At 33.1% G+C, this 23,248-nt stretch overlaps 1 protein-coding gene across 1 annotated transcript; it reads right to left on the bottom strand.

Annotated features, from left to right (window-relative positions):
• Nucleotides 1-6,820: 6,820 nt before the first annotated feature.
• LOC141679245 (casein kinase 1-like protein HD16) lies at nucleotides 6,821-15,358 on the bottom strand. Its single transcript, XM_074485750.1, has 18 exons — nucleotides 15,178-15,358; nucleotides 13,697-14,157; nucleotides 12,865-12,990; nucleotides 12,672-12,745; nucleotides 12,490-12,559; nucleotides 12,306-12,361; nucleotides 12,159-12,230; nucleotides 11,967-12,061; nucleotides 11,780-11,846; nucleotides 10,726-10,855; nucleotides 10,278-10,496; nucleotides 10,060-10,187; nucleotides 9,540-9,714; nucleotides 9,359-9,449; nucleotides 9,013-9,170; nucleotides 8,742-8,930; nucleotides 8,289-8,381; nucleotides 6,821-7,360 (listed from the first exon to the last, which is right to left on the bottom strand). The coding sequence occupies exons 2-17, from the start codon at nucleotides 14,081-14,083 to the stop codon at nucleotides 8,322-8,324; spliced, it is 2,097 nt and encodes a 698-aa protein (XP_074341851.1). The 5' UTR covers nucleotides 14,084-14,157; nucleotides 15,178-15,358; the 3' UTR covers nucleotides 6,821-7,360; nucleotides 8,289-8,321.
• Nucleotides 15,359-23,248: the final 7,890 nt, after the last annotated feature.

The following is a 23,248-nucleotide window of genomic DNA, read 5'->3' as shown; positions in this document are numbered from 1 at the left end:
CCAGATGAACTATACGAGATGGGTTGAAATTCTACTTGACTGTATCTAGGAATCAAGTTTTAACCTTGGTCACTGTGATTGTTTATTTGGAAGCTTAAACTTTGTATTGATGCTGTTTGTAACAGAATATGTAATTAACCCTCACTGTCTCTTTGGTTGATACTTGTGCACATTTTGAACTCATTAGTTTAGTCAGAAAAACCAAACTCGAAAAAGAGTAGTACTAGAGGTACCAAATCGGGTATCATTTATCCGCCTCTTGTTAGCTTGAAAATCTTTCTAAAATATGACTGACGATGAACTTTATGATATGCAAAGCCACTGCAGTCCCATACTGACTTGATCCCTGCCTATGCAGTAAGCATTGATCATTCAGTAGGATACGACGAACAATTTAGATACTCGTTAATCTGTAATTCATGTTGTCGAGGTCAATAGAAGTTCTGTTTCTTCTGGACTGGTCTTTTTAGCCATCTGTTGGCTGCAAATCGCAGTTTCATTGTTGCAATTGAAAGGGTTTCGGTGTCAGTTTTATAATTCAGCTTGTTTGTTTAGATAATTAAGATTTTAGATCATAGTAGCACTAGCACCTCTTGAAGTACATATGAACATGTTATGATTTAAGGAGCTTCTTTCACTGGTAATCACAATGCCAAAAATGCATAATCGTCGGGATTGCTTCAACTTATCTGTTTTGAAAGGTCGATTGTTCAGCTGTGGTTTCCGGTCCTTTCTCCCTCTCTACCTAATTGGTTGATGATCCACTCACATTTGTTAAAGAGTATAAGATCATGTTCGGGCCTTCCTCTATCACCTTAAGGTTTTAGTGCGACTGGTTACTTAACAACTCTAACGAGGTCTTCCAGCAACTAATGTGCACTGCAGCACTGATATATCTTGATTCTTTTTATTTTTTGAATTTGCAATCATATCTATGCCATAACTACTTTGTTTCAGGCTTCATTTTCATGATTTCGTTTCTGGTGTTATACGTTGACTGTTACAGTTGTCGCTCTCATCGTGCAGTTTCATCAGCAACCCTTACATAGTCTGGTCTTTTGAAAACCAAAGTATACGACCCCTTCTCCACTTTCTCGATTTTTTACTAGCCTCTCAAATATACGCAATGGTTAAATATGATTTCTTGATCTGGCTTGTTTTTACTTTGATACTTTCACATTTACGAGACTGCACGTTTTGTAAATTATAAAATTTCAGAATCCGCACATATGCATTATTGCAGGAATAAAGAGTGATTTTATTGATTCAAGAACCTGATTTCATTTATGTCTGGTATATGTGCGTTTTGGATAGAATACAACATAGCCAAGCATTTCGCAGTTCACACAGAAAGAAATTGCAAGAAAGCTAACCCTTATTATAATAAACACCTCGATCTTCCATTCATTTTAATTTCACGATGTCTTCACAGCTTACGACATCCCCATACATAGTCTGCATGATGGTGCCTGCAGCGAAAAGACCCCGGGTGCGTTGTTGGTGAACATATGCACTGCTTCAGCTTGCTGCTGTCATCTGTCCCTGGCATCGTACTCCTTGGTAACCGCTGCCTCCTAGTTTCTGCCACGATACGTGCCCGTAAAACATGCCTATGCCATCGTGTCACCAAATTTCCTTCAGGCGCGAGACACATTCTTGTATTCTCTAGTTCCTTGGCCTCCCTGTGTTGTCAACAAAATAAGAAGGTTTGTGTGGAAAGCATAAGAATATGTGTGTCAAGGCATTTAGTAGTTTGGAGAAAAGGAAAGAAAGGTGGCTAAGTAAAGGCGGGTATAAAGAGCTTTAGGATCAGAATCGACAAAAGGTTCAACTTTCACGAAAATAATTAAGATGCTTCTTCAAGTTGTCAAATTACCGAGTGTCCGTGTGCAAGTGGCGGAGTTGGGAGATAACATAACTATCGGTTACTTAACAATGACCACATATTAAAAAAGGGTTAATGACCTTTTGACCATTAAAGTATATAGCGTTATACCTATCAGCCCAAATGTTTGAACTCGTGTCTTTTAACCCTTAAGGTATGAGATTTCATACCATTTAGCCTTTTATATCGTTACCGGTATAAATCAGAGAGACAAAAAAGATATTTACCCTCCTCCGAGTTGTACCGTTATGGGTTAAAAAGTATATTTTTAATGGTTTGAGGGTTAAAAGGTATATTTCTTATATCTTGAAAGTTAAAATGTACACCATAATATAATATATTTTTCTAATGTTTAGATATAGCAATATAAATTTGAAGCTCCAATTGAAAACGATGAAATTAGGATATTGACAAGTTTACTCTTGTTTTATATTAGATGATTGTTCTTGACTATTGAAGAGTATAAGATCTTGTTGGAGCCTTACTCCGAAACCTTAACGTTTTAGATGAAACGGTTACTTAACAATGACCACGTATTAGAAAATGGTTGTATATAATCATACAAGCTATTGGCAAGAGCACCAATTCCCCAGTGAGTTTTTCTTCGCAATGGGTCCTGCGTTTTGATGCTGGTACAAGATGCTCTGCAGCTACGAATTATCGTAATACAAGTAGCGCATTGCAATTTCCGCACCCTTACCATTCTCACGCACACATACATCTACCCCTGAGAACCATCAAACCAAACCTAGCCTCCTGAGCTGAAACATGTCTCTTAAATACGGTTTACCTTGGTTCACGTGATTTGCAGGCTATTGCGTGAGTCCGTGGAGTTTACCCAATGCGCACTCGTAGGTAGTGGCCGCGGGTTTTCTACGATAAAAAATAAAAGAAAACATTATTCATTAGTTCACGATACGTGTTATGTTACTATGAGTCATGGCCTAAAACATCCGGTTTCTCACAACGAACTTAAAACCGAAAAAATTGCGTGTTTCGTATCGGATGATAACACATTGGTTGTCCTCATTAGGAGGCATACGCATTTGGCGTAACGAGGGGTTGGTTTTTGGCATGTGTAGTCTATGAATGAAGTTGAGGGCTGTTAGGCTTATGAAAGAAAGTGTGGATGAGGATGAAGATGGTGTTAAGGACGTTAGGATTTATTCCAAAAATGGGGTGTAAAGTGGTTTAGACAAGACGAGGATGATGTGGTGCTAACTCGGATCCTTGCCTATTTTCCTCACTGCTTAGTCAGGTCTTTACCTATTTATAGCACCTTTTTGTTTGCTAGTCTTCTTTTTCTTTTTTTTAGTTTTGTTATATCGAAACTATTTATAGCTTTTTCAAAAATGTTAGAATTTCTTAATATGCGTAATTTTTTTAAAAGTGGACAGTTATATCGAACGGAGGAAGTATTAGTTTTGGTAAAATAGTGGAATGAGAGAGAATAAAAAAGTGTAGTTTAGTGAGAAAAAGTGTAAAATTGGGTAAAGTGGTGGGACTCATCAATATTTAATCGAATTTTCTAGTGTGTGTCCAAGGGCACATGCTAAGAATCCGTGCTTAATGAGTTGTCAAAATTTTATTGGTGGGGAGCTTATTAATAATAATGGACCCCGTGCATGCACAAAAATCTCCACCAATAAAATGTTGACAACTCATTAAGCACGAATTCTTAGCATTTGCCCTTGGGCACACACTAGAAAAACCGATATTTAATAAATAAAGTGAGTGTAGTGGGTGAAAGTAGTGGATGTGGTTGATTTTTATATTATTAAATTCTTACCTTTTTTTCAATTGTTTACATTTTTTAGAGAGTGTCCGACACGCATTTTAAGGTGCATATAAAATATAGTTCTGTAATTTTTTTTTACAATTTTATTTTTCTGAATAAAAATTAAAATATTCAACTTTTATTCAGAAAAAGAAAATTGTAAAAATAAGTTACATAACTATATTTTTTATGCACCTTAAAATATGTGTCGGACACTTCCTCAGAAATGTAAATAATTGGAAGGGACCGAGGGAGTATAATTTATATTGTTAGAGGATGTTGACTGTAATATCAATTGAAATTGAAATTGACTGATCCACCAACTCACTAATTATAATTAAGATAATTAACTAAGGGTAATTAAGTAATTTCAACAAGTACCGACCGACCGACTACCAAACTTTTAATATTTTGTCTATTATAATATAGTATATATATGATCGCACAGATTTTTTTTAATATTATATAATTTTTTTAAAAAAATTTGAATTCGATTTCGAATTTTGTTCATTTAAAATTTTAAATGACATGACTTCATAATAATTATATTAGTAGACGTATATGTTCATAACTTTTTAAAATATTTAAAATTATTTAAAATGATAGCATTGGTAAGGAGGGAAATGTTATTATAACGAAATTATTATTTTATTGAGGGTAAAAATATAATGTCTTTCTTATGTTGGGACCTTAAAAAATATTATTTTAGCATGTTGATTACTTAATCTATTAACAGTAATTCTATAAAAAATATATGAAAAATACAATATTATTGATTGAACGATATAGTTTTATTGATAATTCTATGTGTATTTTTTTAAAAAAATAATATTTATGTTTTAATTAAAATTTGATATTTTTTTTATCGTAGGTAACCAGCAGCCGCTACCCTTTGGGTGCGCACCGGGTAAATCCTACAGGCTCACGTAATAACCTGCAAACCACGTGAACCAAGGTAAACCGCATTTAAGCAACAGGCTCCCGTGGGATTCGAACATGTGACCAAGAGGATAGTTATCCCCTCTTTAACCAACTGAGCAACCCTTGCGGACAAATTTGATATTTAGTTCACATCAATACGATACGAATTATAGTTAGTCTAATATTAATTTGATTTAACTCGGATCAGTGGTTTATATTATTTTATTTTAGCCCGATGCACAATACACCGACCAAATCAAACTAATTATTTTTAGTTTAATTTTAATTTTTTTAAGTTTGGATCAATAAGATAATTTTGTTTTAGACTGAATATTTAGTATATATTATTTTTTTGTAGGTCGAATTGTATTTTTATTTTAGTTTTGTGTTTGTCTGAATCAATTGTATAATGTATTTTTTTATCCTAGATAAATAAAATATATTATTTTGTTTATCCAAGTTCATTTGTAGAATTTTTTAGGAGGACTGATAGTACTAATATTTTATCTTAAACTGATTCACATAACATATCAACTAAATCTTAATAATTATATTTAATTTGCTTATTAATTTAGCCCGAAGTAACAAATTAGAATAATATAGAATTCAATATGAATTAATTAATAAATTGGTAGAAGAAGTTGATTTTAATATAAATTATTATGATATAGAGTTTGATATAAAATAGAATTGAAATTGGTAAAATAATAGAGGAAGTTGACTTAAATATCGATTAGAATTAAAATTGATCAACCCAATAATTAGAATTGAAATAATTAAGTAAGGGTAATTAATTAATTTCATCAAGTACCGACCGGCTGACTACCAAACTTTTATGAAATATAACTTTAAAACGGGTTTTCTAAGGGCACACAATAAGTATTTACAACAACTCCACCAATAAAAATGCATCAAACTCATGAGAGTTGGTGTTTATTGTGTGCCCTTGGGCACATATTAGAAAGACCGTTTTAAAAAACATCAATACATTGTTCAAGAAGAGGGCAAATAGGTCTAAATTAATTCACCTAATTATATAAATTAGATGACTGAATTAATGGCGGGACAAGCTTACTTGACTGCTTAATTAACTACTTAGCACCACCTTGTTAATACTCCATTAGTCCACTCCACTATCTTACCATGTAAAATACAAATTACAAATTCATAACTATCATGTGCATTTTATCATTTGTGATGTACGCCTGTCAAATTTTACATACGATTTGTATTTCCCCAGAATTTTTCATGATTTTTATTCGGTAAATAGCATGAAGAACACTAGAATATGTTACCTCATTTATCTTTACTTGGTCATGGAGCAGCTCAGCACTCCTCAATGAAAATTAGTTAAGAGTGTACAACTATAGTGAACAACTATAATCGTAATGGCCGACAAAGATCATTAATATAGTGTGGAGCTGGAGCTTCCACGTCATTCTGTAACAAAATTTTGTAAACAATTCTTTACGAAACATTACTCTAAATTTAAAGCCTCCTCCCCATCTCCTAATTGACATAAGCAAAAATCAATATGTTCCATTTCCCGTCATTCCTATTATTTCACTCCGAAAAAATATCTAATGAAATTTCGATGCACCAAATGTTAAATCTAGTTGAAATGCATTACCATGAGAACCGAGTTGAATCTATTTTAAATATATACAACGCGGTTTTCCAAAATTCGCATTTCGGGAATCACCAAATTTAAGATTTTTGATAATAAAAATCAATGTTGTAAATTCGTTATAGTGATTAATTAGTTAATCAAAAATTTATCAAAATGATAATTCTTAGTATTTGTAGATATTAAATAATAAAATTAAATTTGATTTATAAACCTCAGTATTTAGGTTTAACAAAATATGTTACAATTAATTGAATTTCAATAATCGTTCCCTCGAACACCTTATAAGAATTAATAAGAAAATTAATCAAAAAAAAATTAAAACCAAAAAACTAGAATTTTGTGAATAAAATTTCAGGAAAATGCTAGGTGTCACGAATTGGCTCCCAAAACCGTTCTCAAATTCTTATGTATAAAACATATGGTTGGTAACTACCCTATTTCCTAATTATTAAATGTGACACAACGGGCATATGCACACGAATTAAAACACACCACATGTCACATCATTCGGAAAAAGTTTTGATAACCAATTCGGGGTACCTAGAACTTCTCGATAAATAATCAAGAAGTATTACTGTAAACACAAAGGCAGTAAAAAAGGGGAACGGAAAAAAGAACATTGAGGAATCACCATTGGAAAAACAAAAAAGGTTTTCATCCTCACACAATTCCACTCCACACAATAGTCATGCTTATATACTTGTAAACCTTCAAAGCAATTCTTCATGATATTGACAACAAATACAGATACTATACGCCAGTTACAACAACTGCATAAAGGTTAAATAAGTGGCTCATTAGGAGTGTGCAACTAGTAGTCTAGTACATAACATTATTTAGAAGCAGACTCCAGGCACCGGCGGGTAATACAGTATGGTAATGACTCGGGAACACTTTCACTTAGGGGGTCAACTTGAAAATCAGAAAAATAAGAGACTCATCTTTCCTATCCTTGCCGAAGCATATTTGATATTTCTTTTACAATACCTCTTGTGTTTTGGTAAAAGAAAGCTACTGAAATACCACTGAGCATATAGCAAGCCCCTCTATTATGTTCTCCCCTGATAGAGACCAAGTTATGATGCAGCAGAACTCCATCTACACTTTCATTGGAGCGCAGTAGAATTTATTCGAAATGGTTATCAACCTGCATTAAAATTGAACTTTTTATCAGTAACAACAAAGGACCCTAAAGTAGTAATCATGTGTAAGATTTGCAAAGCCGAGAGCTTCAAATCTCAGACACCTCACTAAACTAATACTCCCTCTGTCCCAACCATTTCGGAATGTCCCATCCAATTCTTTACATTTCAAAACTTACAAAAAATAGTTAATGGGTCCCACCACTTTCCCACTTTTTCTCCCTTTTCACACTACTTTTACTCCACTATCTCCCTTTTATATATTAAAAATCAATGGATCCTACCACTTCACTCACTTTTCTTTCTCTTTTTCACTACTTTATAAATATTTCTTAGCCTCCGTGCCCAACGTAAAGAATTGCCGGGACGGAGGGAGTATTACAAAAACTAGTTTTACAAGAGTCAAAAATCCTAGTTTATATGTCCCATTCTGATTCCGATATCTTTTACTTTTAAACTACACCCTGGCAAAAAGGCGGAATAAAATTATTCTAGCATTTTCCATATCCCCTTTCTAGAACTAGAATTACAGGCACCATCCTCCACATCATGCAAGCATACCTCCATTTTACACTGCAACCGCAATATTCATAAATATTTAGTTACAAAGTAATGGAGGTATGACGAGAAAATCACTGTTAAGGTTGAGATGTTGTAGAAATTAAAAAGTAACACGTTTGGTTGAAAAAGGGATTCAAGAGGGTTTGTATTCAAACAGGAACAGTTAAAGATACAAAGGCACAAGAAACAGATGGGCTATGGAACGCAGAATAATACGATATATATTAACTTCAAATTTTAGAAAACCAATCCAAAACAATTCATCGACTTCACCATTACTGCCCTCTAAACCTCTATATACAAGCATTTAAGTAAAAATCTTCACAAAAATTCCTTCGAATTTAACGAACACCTTAATCAAGAGTGACATACCCCCCAAGTTAAAAGTTGGTTCACTCCAAGCCTTCACGACACTGTCCGTCCATAACAAATGGTTGCAATATACAAATTTCTTGACCATTTATCCTGCCAAATAAACGACACAATATTACTTTTTACAAAAAGGCATCACAATAAATTCAGCTATAATTGTAGTCATCTTCAATATAAATAGTATGCAAGCTTTCTTCTTGATGAACACATATTAACAGTCATTGTCCAGCTACAAAAACATTCAAACTACTTCAACTAAACTATACTAACGTTATTAAGAACTAATTCTGAATGTAGAACAAGTCAAAAAGACAAAAAAAAGTGTCACCACGTTATGTAGAGCACCTTATTCTCCGAATAGTAGGTGATATAAGCAGAAAATATGGAAAACAGTAACCCAGCTCAAAATATGTCAAATTAAACATCATCGTCAAATAAAAGAATGACAAGTACCTTAACATGGGTGCTCGGGAAAGCAGATGTTCGCAAAGTTTCTTGTGTAATATCTTGCAATTTTTTCTTGGATGAACTCAATATGAAGGCAGCTTGATCTGCAGTTGCAGCAGCCGAAGTAATTCGATATCCATTTTCCCATCTCCTGTGAATCCCTTCACTCGGGTACAGAAAATCAAGTTCCACAACCTGGAATAAGAGCAAAGACCATAAGCTCTTTAAATAGTCCTTAACTAAGACGACATGCCACTTAATAAGGAAAAACAATTACCTGATTAGAAAAGCCTGCATCACGTGACATGACAATTCCCCATCTGCTACCCGCAGTGGTCATTGAGGTGACCGAAAAGCCTTCTTTCCACTTCTTATTGATCCATTTAAAAGGAAATACATCACTAACTTTGTATGATTGTTGAGTATAGGATGTCCCTTCAGGTGGCAATATATGGTGCCAGATAAAGAAGTAAAAAATTGTCAATACAATGCTTTCCCACATAAGTATCGTGCATTGAAAAACTTAATCAAATCCTATGATACCATTACAGTTGCAAAGTTTGATACACCAAAATATCAAACTACTGTATGAAAGATGAAAAGGCATGTGTTATATAACTCACCCTTAGACATTATTACTAAGGCACTGCCATTGGATGCACCGGCAAGTGAAGTGATGTAATAATTCTTGTCCCACTGTTCCATTATCCATTCCTGATGCAGGAAATTAGGAAGAGCTTTTAGGGAGCAAATTACTTGCATGGTTTAAAAAAAAAATCATAGCAAACCAAAGTAAGCTATTACCTTATGCAAGAAAACAGGTGAGATTTCATAAACCTGGGACGTAAATCCAGTCCCTGCATCCATAACAACAGCCCACAAATTTGACGAAGAAGCCACAGAGCTAATGTGCAGGCCATCTTCCTTCGCTTTCTCTACATGCTGATATAGTCTTGAATCCGTCACATTATAGTGGTATCTGCATTTAAGTGGCTAAATCAGTTGACAAAAACATGCATTCATCACATATTTAATCTCTTTACGAGTGCTGTTCTTTCCTCAAGGTCTTCTCATCCATTAACCATGGGTATATAATTATTGATTAATCTCCAAAACATTAGTATATATAGTAGCATTATAGTTTTAATTTCCTTTGCATGACACAACACACACAAAAAATATATGGAGAAGGGCCCGGATTTTTTATGGAAGATACCATGACAGTGTTTTGTTCGTTATAACTACTGCTGCCGATTTTCATTATTCTCATTTCGGCCATATGTAGGTTAAACTAAAACAAGGATTCTTAACTCTTTGTACTTACCTCTGTTTCATTGGTGGCCTGGAACAATAAACTGAGATCCACTGAGTTGCCGGAGTACCTAGTCTGACTTTCTTTCTAGGTCCACTATCTTCTAACTCAAAAGGTGACCTTCCCCTCTTCTGACCGACCTATAAAAGAGCAGAAGCTATAATGATAGAAGGCAGAAAAATTACAAAAATATTTAAGTTATTGGAAAAGACAGAATACCAAACACAGACCTTCAATGCACCATCTATTTTGATTGGTCTCAACGAGGCAGTGGAAACTATGCTGTTATCAAAAAGGGAGATCAGCTTTGAGTAATTAGGTTCCTCGTCAAATTTCATATCAGTCACCATCTCAAGAAATTGCTGAAACGGGGGAGGGCATAGGCAACAGAGCATCTCTGGAGAAGTACCCATCTTCTTTCTACAAACAAGGAAACCTTTGTTTTCTCCCTGCGAATGAAATACACAATTAAATGAATTATATATATGTACTCCATCTTCAGAATAGCGATTACATTCAACGTTTTTAGTTCAGTACTACAATTTACTTAAAATTATATTAGATGCATGCTTTTAACCTTTAGGAGCAGTGTTCTATTGACAATTACACAGAATCACTCCAGTGATCAACAAGTAAAAACACGTCTTAGAGTAAGGTGAATTTGAGAGATGGACTCACCACAAAACCTTGCCAAGGGAGCTTTCCTTTAAGAAGAAAAATCAAAGTATAAGCTAACGACTCAAGGTCATCCCTTCTGCTTCCGGTCCTCCCCAAATGGGCATGTACACTTGCATAACGTACTGTTCCCCTGTTAAAATTATCACATAAGACTACAAAATTAACATGAAACCAAAAAACACTGTTTTCTTAAGAAACATGCACAATCCCAAAACATGCATAATTTACAAGGAAACTAAAAAAGCACTATAATTTTGATTAGGTAACAGGTACATACATGTGACCGCAGAAATAGTTTTGCAAGAATGACAAAACAAAAGAAACAAAAGACTTTCTTCTTTTATCTACTTAAAAGACACTTTTTGCTAATTAACAACCTAAATGTTTTCAGTTCATAATATGTATCCTGAACCAGAAAGTTAAAAGTGTATCAAGTTTTCATAGACTGAGGGCGGCTCCTTGATCTGAATAAATAGCTTTCAAGCTCATTCCCCCTTGTTTAGAGGGTGGCTTGCAAACTTATTCTGAACTCTACATTGTAGACTTGCAAATACGGCAATTCTGAAGGATTTTTGCATTTCTTTTGTCAAATAAAAAAAACTTTTCTAGGTCTCTGCCTACATAATGCTCACTTGGATCTTAAAATAGTCTGACGGGCGATACACAAAAGTTCAAAACCTTTCTAGCATTTTATTAATAATTTGAGAGCATTTAATTGACATCAAAAAGAAACCTTATACACGGTAAAAAATCAACCATAAATTATATACAATCTCTGTAATACTCAACACATGGAACAGAAAAATCAGTCACATTCAAAAAATTTGAATAATAATGATGTATGTGATCAAATAGCAAGTCAGATCCTGGACATCAATACTTGTAGATCAAATCTTAGAAAGAAACTAGACAGTAAATCATTGGATTTAATAATTTTGAGAATACACACACATTACATACTACTGTAAGTCTGCAACGGATTCCTCAAATTTTCAGGAATAAAGGGAGCATTAGCATTCCAATCGAAGGAAAAATAATTTATCTGAAAACTTACCTGAAAACATCAGGCTTTTGATCATATTCAACATGCCGACCAGAGGATGCATCCCTCCATTTTGAAGCTATGATCAATCAAAACTTAACATTGTTAAAATACACTAGTTTACCAAAACATATTTTACAGGGAGAGCATAATATATTAAAAAATATGAATTACACCAGGGGTAGCAGATAAGAATTACCCAAACCAAGATCCACCAAATACAACTTTTTCTCATTTGCTGTTCCAGGCTGACCGAGCAAAAAGTTTTCTGGCTTGACATCTCCGTGTACAAAGCTGCCAGGAAATATAAAATTTAAGTATGCGTATAAAGTATACACTGAGGGTTTTAATAAACTAAAGTAACAACATAAAAACTGGTAGGCAATAGTACCCTCTAGAATGAAGCTGTTCTAGTATTGATATTGATTCCACCCCTATACAAGCGACCATCTCTTCCGAAAGCCTGTAACAAAATCAATAATAGTTAATGCAATAGTAACAAGTAATGTTTTATTAAAAGGAAAGGTCATATTCATACATCTGATTACTGGAGTTCCAAACATCCCATAGACTCGGTCCTAACATGTCCATGATCTGATTTGGAAAACGCAACATAGTTAGAAAAGTGCAGTTGAAAACTTAAATTTTCACAACTAGATAAATTTATTAACTCCATGCTAAAAGAATGATAATCTTAAAATGGAAAAATGAGGGGAACTTACAAGTATATAATAATCTCCCTGGCGACCTTTATAATGGACCAAAGGAAGTCCATAGCATCCATTAAGAGTGCTTTATAAAAGAGGAAGCAAAAGAGGGTTTAACAAATTATAACCAAGCTGTCAATAAGTTGTGGTGCAAAATTATATATAAACATTTGACAGAAGAATAAAAATTATATTACCTGTAAACTTGCCATTCATAAGGAGGACCATAGCTACATCCCTTGCCATTTCTATGTTCAAGTTTCATAGCAACCTAAAAACATGCAGATGCAACATAGCACGTCAAAGAAGAAAGAAATAACATATGCACTACAAAATGTAACAGTTTAATTAACAGATATCCAGTTAGTTGCTTAACCATAATAAGAGTACCTCAATTGCATCGGGACCAGTATTTCCCGAGCCACCAGTAACTCTTCTTCCAACAAAAACTTGTCCGAACCCCCCCTTACCCAACTTTCGATCTAGCTTGTACACTGGGGAGTTTCCGAGCTGCACCTGTTAGTGACATGAATAAACATAATATCAGTAGACGAGCCAGATTTTTGACAGCGGAAGACAAACATCTGTCCCCAATATATCCTATTCAATATAAAGATAGGTAATTCATAAATAAACTCCAAAAAGAACTATTTAAGCTCTAATAGACTTGTAAATTACACAACTACCCATGATAGAAATAAAATCAATGAATTCCACTATTTAGAAATCATGGGTAGATATGAAATTAAAATATCTAAAAATTAAAGTTGGAGCTTAAACAGTAATTGTTGGAGCTTATTTATCAACTATTAAAGAGTTACTAATAAACAAGTGATATTCCAGAAATAAGGTAATTGTTTGCTTAATATCATTAAGAGGAAAGTGGAAAGAAGCAGCTTCCCAAACTTTCTGAAAGCTCACCCATAATGTCATAAAAAAAATTTACATTCTCCTCGTCCCATATACCCTTTAAAGCCCTTAATTTACAATTGCATGGATGTCTTTGTTCTGTAATGGTATAACAAGATGAACTTCAATGGACCACAGCATTATAATTCATGTATTCCCCCTTTTTTATTATTATATTTAGCTGATAGAACGGTCTGAAGCTTCCTATAGTCCTAAATGTGGATGACATTGTGAAAACATTTGACTTAATTTGATTGTGCACGGAGATCTTCGATGTTATACATATAGCAAAATTTCTACAAAGAAATTATACCCTTTCAGGAAGTGGACTTGTACTTCCTTCTTCCTCAGCAGCAGCTAGCTTTTCCGCACTCTTTTCTGCAACTACATCTGGAATAGCAGCCATTTCTTTTGCTCTTGCGTCTAAAACTGCTCGTCCCCGACCACCAACCCCGGCACCAAAAATCTCAGCATTCTTCTCTTGGTTTGTCTGCCTACCCTTACCTCTACCAGCAGGCCTTGACATTGGACTGGGATTTGCTGGGTTCACAGGATTATTCACAGGTGATCTTAAAACTGCAGCTTTCAAAGTATTACCTCTTCTAGTGCCTCGTCGAGGTGCAGGAGCTACAACAGCAGGGTTATCCTCAACATTTTTTCCCCTCTTTGATTGACGAACTCCACTTCTCAAATCTGGCATATTTTTTCCATGCAAAAGTTTATCTTCTCCAAACTTTTTTCTCTAACCACGAGGAACCTCAAATATCTTAACCCCTGATGTATCAATGAAATAGCAAACAACATTATTAACATACAGAAAATTGCACCTCATGAAAGCCAATTAGTTTCATTGTCCAAGACTCCAAGATAATACTTAAATAATCAAATTTGCACAGTTATAACTACACGACTACTTGTTTTTTGTGTACATTCTGAAGGAGTCACGCTCTGATGACAACATTTGCATAACATATTAGAGTTATTCAACTTCACTTAACAATAAACATCACAAAAATCAAGTCATACCATAAAACACATTGCGTTAAACAAAAACTATTTAATTTCAACCCAAATCGATATATAAAATTCTAATCCCAAAAAACTCTTCCAAGAAACACACACATTTTACATACACATCCCACACACAAAACAACACCCAAACATTAACCCCCATTCTAAAGATCTCAAAACCAGTGACACTACCACCAATCGCAAAAACAACTCAACCACTTCCAACCACATTACTATCTAAAAAAGCAAGAACACACAATAACCACCACATCACCAATAAACAAACAATCAAATCATCTACCGATCTTCACTCTCGTGAAACCCGATCCTTCACACACTCAAATCATCTCAACAATTTTTTCCCCCAAAAGCACCTTCATTTCTCATCCTTATCATCAACACTACCACAAAAACTTCACAATCATCACCTATACATACACACATCTGTATCTATATCCACAATATTCAACGAAACAAAACAAACATCAATCCGATGATCAAAACAACGCAAAACATCAATTACACAATACATAAACACATACGTACATACACAATCGCAGATTCAATTGAAAAAACAATAGATACATGTATAGATACAAAACATAACAATAACCTAGAGAGAGAGAGAGATGCGATTAAGCCTCGAAAAGCGTGAAAATAAGAGAGACGGGAGAGAGAGAGAGGAGAGAGGGAGAGAGAGAGAGAGAGAGAGAGGGAGAGGGAGAGGGAGAGGGGAGAGAGAGAGAGAGAGAGATAAGAGAGAGAGAGAGATGTGAATCGGACCTTCAAGCGTGGAGAATCGTAGAGAAATGAATCATCGGGAGAGAGATGAGAGAGAGAGAGGATGAAAATGTGTGTGTAAGTATAGGTGTATGTATAGGTTAGGGAGATTGTGGTGTTGTGTACGGGGAGACGAAGAAGACGGTAGAGAGATGAGATGAGTTGTTTGTTGTGTGTATTTGTGTGTGTCTTTGGGTTGGGTTTTATATTACAAAACGGTTTGTGTTTGTGTGATGGATGTGTGTGCATCCATTAACTGTTGCCTTTTGGGCTTGGGCCTTGGGCTTTGTTGGTAGGTTTGCATGAGAACGCTCAGATTGTGAACGTGGATTGTTTGGAAAAAATATCTGGGCAATCCAAAATATCTTATGATATACTCCCTCCGTCTCTTGGGCACGAACCTTAATGTTGTCTTCCCGAATCTAGGATATAAAGGAAAATAATAGAAAATAACTAATTTTTCTTTCTCTTCTAATTTTTTCAAAAATGGAAAGAAGATTTTGGAGACAAAAAAAAAGAAAATTTCTTCCCAAATTTGCAGCTTTCTTTTCCTTTCTTTCATAAAAGTTGTTCAGGAACAAGCTGAAAAAAACCTATTCTTTACATTTCTTTTCTTTTCTCTCCAAAAAATGTTTCTGAAACACAACCTAAAAAAATGATAAAATAGTGAAAAAAAGATAAAAAAAATTGAGTAAAGTAAGGGAACCGATTAATATTATATATATAAAGTGGGTATAGTGGTGACTTTTTGTATTATAAAAATTTTACTATTTATGAAATTTTTTGAAATATAAATAATTAGAAGATATATCTCAAAAAAGAAAGCGTAAACAATTGGGAGAGAGTAGTTCCGGAATACTATCAAAAATATTGTACCATAGTACTTTATGGTAGGGGTGAGCAAATAAAAACCGAAAAATCGAAATCGGACCGAAAAATCGAAAAACCGCACCGAAAAAACCGAAACCGAAAAAACCCGAAAAAAACCGTAACCGAACCGAACCGACCGGACGGTTTGGTAACGGTTACGGTTTTATCCTTAAAACCGAACCGCTAATATTAATTTAAAATATTTAATATATATTTATTTACTTATCTATTTTATACAAATATGAGTATATGATACTTGCCAAATTTATATAAGAATTTTAAAAATCTTTTGTTGTTGGGCCTATACATGTATCATGATAGTCATTTACTTGCACTTGCCCTTACTCGATAGTCATTCATATTATAGCTCTATTAATTCATCAATACGAATCCCTCATTTAACGATGCTACTTGTTTGTTACATTATACTAAATAATTAATTTTCTTAGATTTATATTAAACAACGTCTATAAATATTCTTAGTATTATATTAAATAATTATTTTTTAATTATTTTAAAAAAAACCGAAAAAAACCGAAACCGATAAACGGTTAACCGAACCGAAAATAACCGTTCCGAACGGTTCGGTTACGGTTAATAGCTAGAAACCGAACCGAACCGACATACACGGTTCGGTAACAATTTTCGGTAAAAATCGAGCCGAACCGAACCGTGCACACCCCTACTTTATGGTACTATACTTTTTACACTTTTTACAAGTCGAACATGGTCATCGTCAAGTTCGTCCAAGTCTTATTTTTTAAGCACAGACTTTAACCGCTTTTTTGAAAAATAACCATGTCTATAAAAATTGTTGCAAAAATATTGTAATTTTTTTAAAAAAAAATGCAAATTTACTATATTTTATTTTTTTTAAATGCTGATTTTCTGCATTTCGATGCAATCATATGCAGATTTGACGAGTTACTGCAACTCCATGCAATCTCAATTGCAATAAAAAAAAAACTCGACGCAACTAGTTGCACATCTGGTTGATTTTGGTTGCACCGTGTTTTGCAAATATTTTAATAATATAGAAAAATCGCAAAAAAAATTAAAAAACAGTATTCTGGCAATTTCTCCAAAATATTTTATAAGTTCGAACTCGGGTTGGAAGCTCAAATTAATTTTATTAAATATTGCCAAAATCTCTAAATACGATTGTTCCTACTCGAGTACGACTCGATTACAAATTATTTATATAAAAATGTAATTGTGATATATAAAAAATGAAAATAATAAAGTTGTAGTTAAGTTTGCGAACCTTACGAGTCGAGTAATTTATTACTCGAACTCAAGCTCAATTTCATAAATAATTTAAATAGCTCGAGCTTCCCTCGATCATCACCAAACCAAATCCGAATAATTTCGAGTCGAGTTCGATCACTCACGAATAATTTAACTCGTTTACGTCCCTAGAGTAGAAAGTTAATTTATATATTTGATTCTATTAAAATCTTGAATCACAAGCACATCATGTAATAATGTTTTTTTTCTTTCGGACACGTAATATTAAATTGCACTAAATCTACTGCAAAAGTTTTCTTTATCATCGCGTAAACATTATGAAATATTAGAATGTTTCGTTTTAATTATATATGAAATAACCTAACAAAGCACAAAGGTGGTGTTTGATTCATGTAATATTCCCCTTGTAAAAGGAGAAAATAAAATAAAATGGGCCCGCAAGGGTTGGCTTAGCTGGTTAAAAAGAGGAAAACTATCATCTTGGTCACATGTTCGAATCTCACGGGAGAAGAATCTATGATTATGCCTCCTGAGTCAGAGTTTATCGCTTAAATGCGGTGAGCCTGTAGGGTTCGGGTGCGGGTTACCTACGATAAAAAAAATAAAATAAAATAAAATGTAAATCAAACACAAAAACGTGAACCATTTTGAAACAAGTACCAATTCTGTAGTTCTTTTATGATTATTTCGAACTTATTATAACTATGTGCCCGTTTGGTAAATTTTACTATAAATAAATTACGATTTAAAATAAATAAGTGAATTATAAGTGATAAACAGAAAAATATTTATAACTGAAATAAGTGTTTGGATAATTTTATTTATAAGTCAGATTTTTTTCTTAAATAAACTAATATAAATAATTATCAAATGTAATTATCTTAATTCTTGCATTTTAAGTTAGATTAATATTTAAAAATATATATTTTAAAACTGAGATTAATAAATCAGCAAAAAATTAAAATAAGTTGAGAAAAAGTACGTCGTTACAAGAAATCAACTTATCGGCTTATAGGTTATAAACAAACACGGCGACATCCGGGCCAAGCTGGAATGCACAATTTTATGTGATTAACGGCCTCAAAAATATTTGTAAAATTGTACTCCTCCTTGAAATTGGATAAAATGTGACTATATGGACAACATGGTGATTAGAAAATGCAATATTTGACATTTCGAGGACTCGAACCAAAGAGAGACAGGTTAAGTCATTGAGGATTTGAGGTGGTCCATGGTCCACAAGTTTTGGTCCATCTTTGTACATTCCTGTTTTTTTAAATATTTTTTAATTAAATATATAATTTTAAATGAGTGAGAAAATCGTGACAGGAGAGAGAGTCATCATTACATATATTTTGGTTTTAAAGTCTAATTAATTTCACAAATAAAATCTGATACTCCCTCATTCTCGCGGGATAATTTACGTATAGTGTTTACACGTATTTCGAGATTTCAATAAAGTATAGTTTCATAATGTTTTTTCTTAATTTTTTTTTGAATAAAAGCTTAAACATAAAACCTTTTTTCAATTTTTTTAAAAAAAAATAATTATGAAAATATATTTTGAACGAGCATTGAAAAGCGTGCCGAAAAGTAACGTAAAAGGTTCTAGTTTTCGACATTCATAACACATCACATACTCACTTGACATATTTTAAGATTTATTAGAAAACACATTCATTTATACGACATAATTTTTATCGCCGAACTAAAAATTATGTGATAACAATGCTTTAAAGAAATTGATTTGAATTCTATATAAACTATACATTTAGAACACTTAATTTGGTCCTTGCCGAATGAAAATGTACAATAATAATAGAGCAATGTTACATATTCCGAAATCAATCCCAACATTATTTCCAAATAATACGTGACGTGTCTTTATTTGTGGACGAGGCCCATGATATTTCTTTTGAAATTATCAATAGAATAATAATAATTAATCATTCGAGAACGGTGGAACCATTTTAAAACTCTGACATTTATGAACAAGGCCCATGACATTTCTTTTGAAATTATCAATAGAATAATGACAATTAATCATTCGGGAACGGTCGTGGGAACCATTTTAAAACTCTGACATTATTTACACATAATAATATCATAAATGTTTAATTCACTCATAATAAATCTCTTAATATCATAAATGTTTTATTTACAATAACAACAATGTCATAGTTTCTCTCAAGTGTACAAAGAGATACATAAAGAATGATATAACAATAAAATAATACGCCACCAAAAATTACTACATAGAAAAAATTTAATGGACAAGATAGGTGACGGCAAGAGCTAGAAGAAGAAGTAGATAAGCAACGCCTTGATCAATCGTTGCGCCGTCGCTCACCGGCGCCGGCGCCGGCGCCGGAGAAAAATCTTGAGCATGGACAAATTGGTGCTGCATGATCATCATCAACATGAAGCCAATTATAACAACAGCCAATGATCCCATGGACTTCATAGTTTTGTTATAATAAATAAAAATAATATTTATGTTGTAAGAGAGATTTGTAGAAATATCAAGAAGAAACACAGATGAGTATGTTGTATATATGTGTTGTATGGGGAGATTTATTTATATATATACACAAAGTGTGGGCGTGTAAATTTATAAGTGAATTTTCTGAGAAATAGAGAGAGGAGTGACAAGGTACGCGTCGTCTACGATGACTTTTCTTTGAGTGGAAGAATATATTTATTTTGACTTCGACTTTATGTTAGTAAGAGCAGCCGAAACGTGCAAATAATGAGCAAAATTTCAAGAAAAAATACTTCATAAATTATTGAACAGTCTTTGTAATGTGTGTCAAATAACACACAATAAGTACTAACTCTCGTGAGTTTGGTGTATTTTGATTGATGGAGCTGTTGTAAATGCAGGGGTACATCAATATTTATGATTAGAGGACCAATCAAAATGCACCAAATTTATGGGAGTTAGTATTTATTGTGTAGGCACACATTAGAAAAACCGATTATCGAATAATATTAGTTGTTTTATATGTTTCAGTGTTCTAAAAATTTCCGATTCAATTGATTAATTTTCCGCAAAGTATTTGATGAATCGATTTTTGAAATCGATTAATCCTTACGAATTTTACTTTATTGCAATATATATAATTATTTATTAAAATTAAAATACAATATTAATTTAAATATGAATAATTATAAAAATTATGATATATTAAATATATATTTGTTAATCGATAACTAATATAATCATAATAATATATTAATATAATTTAATATTATAATATATCTGAATTTTACTCAGATTAATTTCCGATTTTCAATTAATCTCAAATTGGCAGCTCGAACAATCTTCCCATATTCCCGATTTTAACAACACTGGATAATGGTATGATCTTCCTCTATTCATTTAAGTTTTTGAGTAAGTTACTTAACATATAACATATATTAGGGTGTGTTTGGTATTGTTGTTGTAGACAGTAACAACAGCTTTTCGCTGAAAAATAGTTAAAATACTGTTTGATAAAATTGAAAAGCTGCTTTTTGGAAAAGTATTTTTAGCCTAAAAGCTGCTATTAGAGAAAGTAAGTGCACCCATACTTTTAGAAAAAACTGATTTTTAGTTGTTATAAGAACAAATGCTGATTTCACCATCAAAACTTACCAAAAGCATTATTATTTTTAATTTTTTGCATCAAAACATATACTTATCAAAAAAATTACCAAACAGCCATCTGATTTTTACAATAACACTTTTATCAGCAGCACTTTTTCTAACAGCACAACAATTTTTAACGGCAATCCCAAACAGAGCCTAAATAAGATTGTAATAAATTGAGTCGAATTTTTATTTATCGGGTTCGAGTTTTTTTAATCGATCTGAGACCAACTTGATTAACATAATGATCAATTTTTGTTGTTTGAATTCGAACTCGTTAACTTACCTGGGTGTTCTCCATATTATCTTGGCATATTTAAGAATTAATAATTTAATAAATGAATAAAATATAAACTTAACAGTATACATTTATCAATATTAGTGAGTCAAATATTCTAATTTTCAAAATATTTATTCATGTTTAAATTGTAATTGGAGTTACGTAGTATAGGGTGATTTTTATTGTGATTTGCATGAGTGTATCTATCATTTTGGTGATGAATCATATGAATTGTGAAATGAATGAGAAAATCTAGAAGTCATCCCATGGTCATTTGCTGGCAATTTTATTGACCATCTACAAGCTTCTTCAATTATTTATCACCTTTGTGAAAGCAATCGTTATCATTTACATCACAATTTTAAGACAAATTTAGTAATCTTAAAATTATGAAAATGGTTATATGTAAACTATCTATTAAAATTAGTCAAGAAAATATTTTATACACTTTTTATGTGATTGTTTTATTTACTTTTCTTCATATTGTGACCCATTGGGCCTTGTAAGTGAAAATACTGCACCCTTTTCTTGATCAGTTGGGCCATTTCAAATAAAAGCAGGCTCATTTGCGTGTAGAGCCCAATTACTTGAATACAATTATACAAACCATTGTTCTAAAAAACGGAAATCGTACAGTAACCTTTCAGTGATTAATCGAATAATCGGTGATTAATCAGATTGATTAATCGGAGCATTAATCTGGTGTGTTTAATAAAATATAAAATAATTAATTTATTAAACTAAATATGTTAATTTAAGAAAAAAGTGGAGTGATTAATCGGATTATAAAATCGAATCGGCAGAGCATGTTGAAACGATTAACCGGGTAATTAATCGGTAAAATCGGTGATTTTTAGAACATAGGTCTAGACCTGAAATATTTATCATCATTTTTTTCTTATTACATACGCTCACACCCACCTTGTTTTTTAGAAAATTCAAATATTCGATATCTAATATCCCGTAAGAGAGGAGGAAGATACAACTACACCAAGAGGAGGGTAATTTATCATGATCATCTTCTCAAAGTTGCAAATGTTTCCAATGTTCTCTCCTATTCCATTCGTAGAGAAGGGAATCATAGCACTTGTCAAGGTTAGTAACAGGATCCTAGCAACATACAGACCAGAGAAAGTCTCTGAAGAGCTCAGACACAGTCCAGTTAAGACGAACAAGAAGATACTGGATTTAATGGCAGGGTCAGTTGAGTCTAGTTGAATGGTACAGAAGTGGATATTCAGATCCAGGAAGTAACAATAGCAATTCATCATCAACGGACGATAACTCTGAAGCTTTGGCTTCTTCAAACTTCATTGTGAACTTGTTCGCGAGGCTTGGGAAGCTCTTAGTAATATCAGCTTAGCACGAAGAGAAGGGGTACGAAATCATGCTATAACTTCATTGCAGAGAAGCTTTACATTATCTGAGGAACTATATTTCTCCCCATCTAATATCATAAATAGTTTTAATCTTGTGCTTTTCGCAGTTTAAAGCTTGTGCTTTTCGCAATAATTGATGACTTACATGAAAAGATGCCGGAGTACTCAAGAAGGGAAAATGCAGAGAAGGAAACACGAAGCATGGAAGGTACTTTGACACTTTCGATGGAGCTCTTGACAAATGTTTACTTGCATCTCTTAAAGCCAATATCAGAGAGCCCTGGATTTAAGACACATTCTGGTTAGGAATCTTGAAAATAATGCATACATCATACCTGTATACATCATTCAGATACAGTGGATTGATCCATCCGTAAAAGACGAATTGTTCCCTGAGTTTTTATATATTGAAGGCCACAAGGCCATGACAGGGTTTGTTTATCCATTGCTTTCATTCCCAGTTTTGCAAGGGTCTAATTTTTTAGAACCTTACTCGGTCGAACTAACGTTATAGCAAACTCCGACTTTACATCAGCAGTAGTTACACACTGACTTAATTCCCATTCCAGGATCAGCAGAAAGCAAAAGACAGACATCATCTTATGCAAATATAAATTAAAATAGTTAAGGCTCGGACTAAAACAATCAGCCAGTACGACATGATAC

Source organism: Apium graveolens, chromosome 8 (assembly GCF_009905375.1).
Source record: "Apium graveolens cultivar Ventura chromosome 8, ASM990537v1, whole genome shotgun sequence".
NCBI classification, from domain to species: domain Eukaryota; kingdom Viridiplantae; phylum Streptophyta; class Magnoliopsida; order Apiales; family Apiaceae; genus Apium; species Apium graveolens.
This window is presented reverse-complemented; position numbering and strand designations above follow the sequence as displayed.

Bases quoted from the DNA above. Each gene is read 5' to 3' on its own strand.
- LOC141679245 (XM_074485750.1), bottom strand. From the start codon at position 14,083: ATGCCAGATTTGAGAAGTGGAGTTCGTCAATCAAAGAGGGGAAAAAAT. The intron at 10,188-10,277 runs GTCTGTGTTTGG...GCTCTTTTATAG, and splicing joins AAATAGATGGTGCATTGAAG to GTCGGTCAGAAGAGGGGAAG. The intron at 9,171-9,358 runs GTGAGTTATATA...TGCCACCTGAAG, and splicing joins CTTAGTAATAATGTCTAAGG to GGACATCCTATACTCAACAA.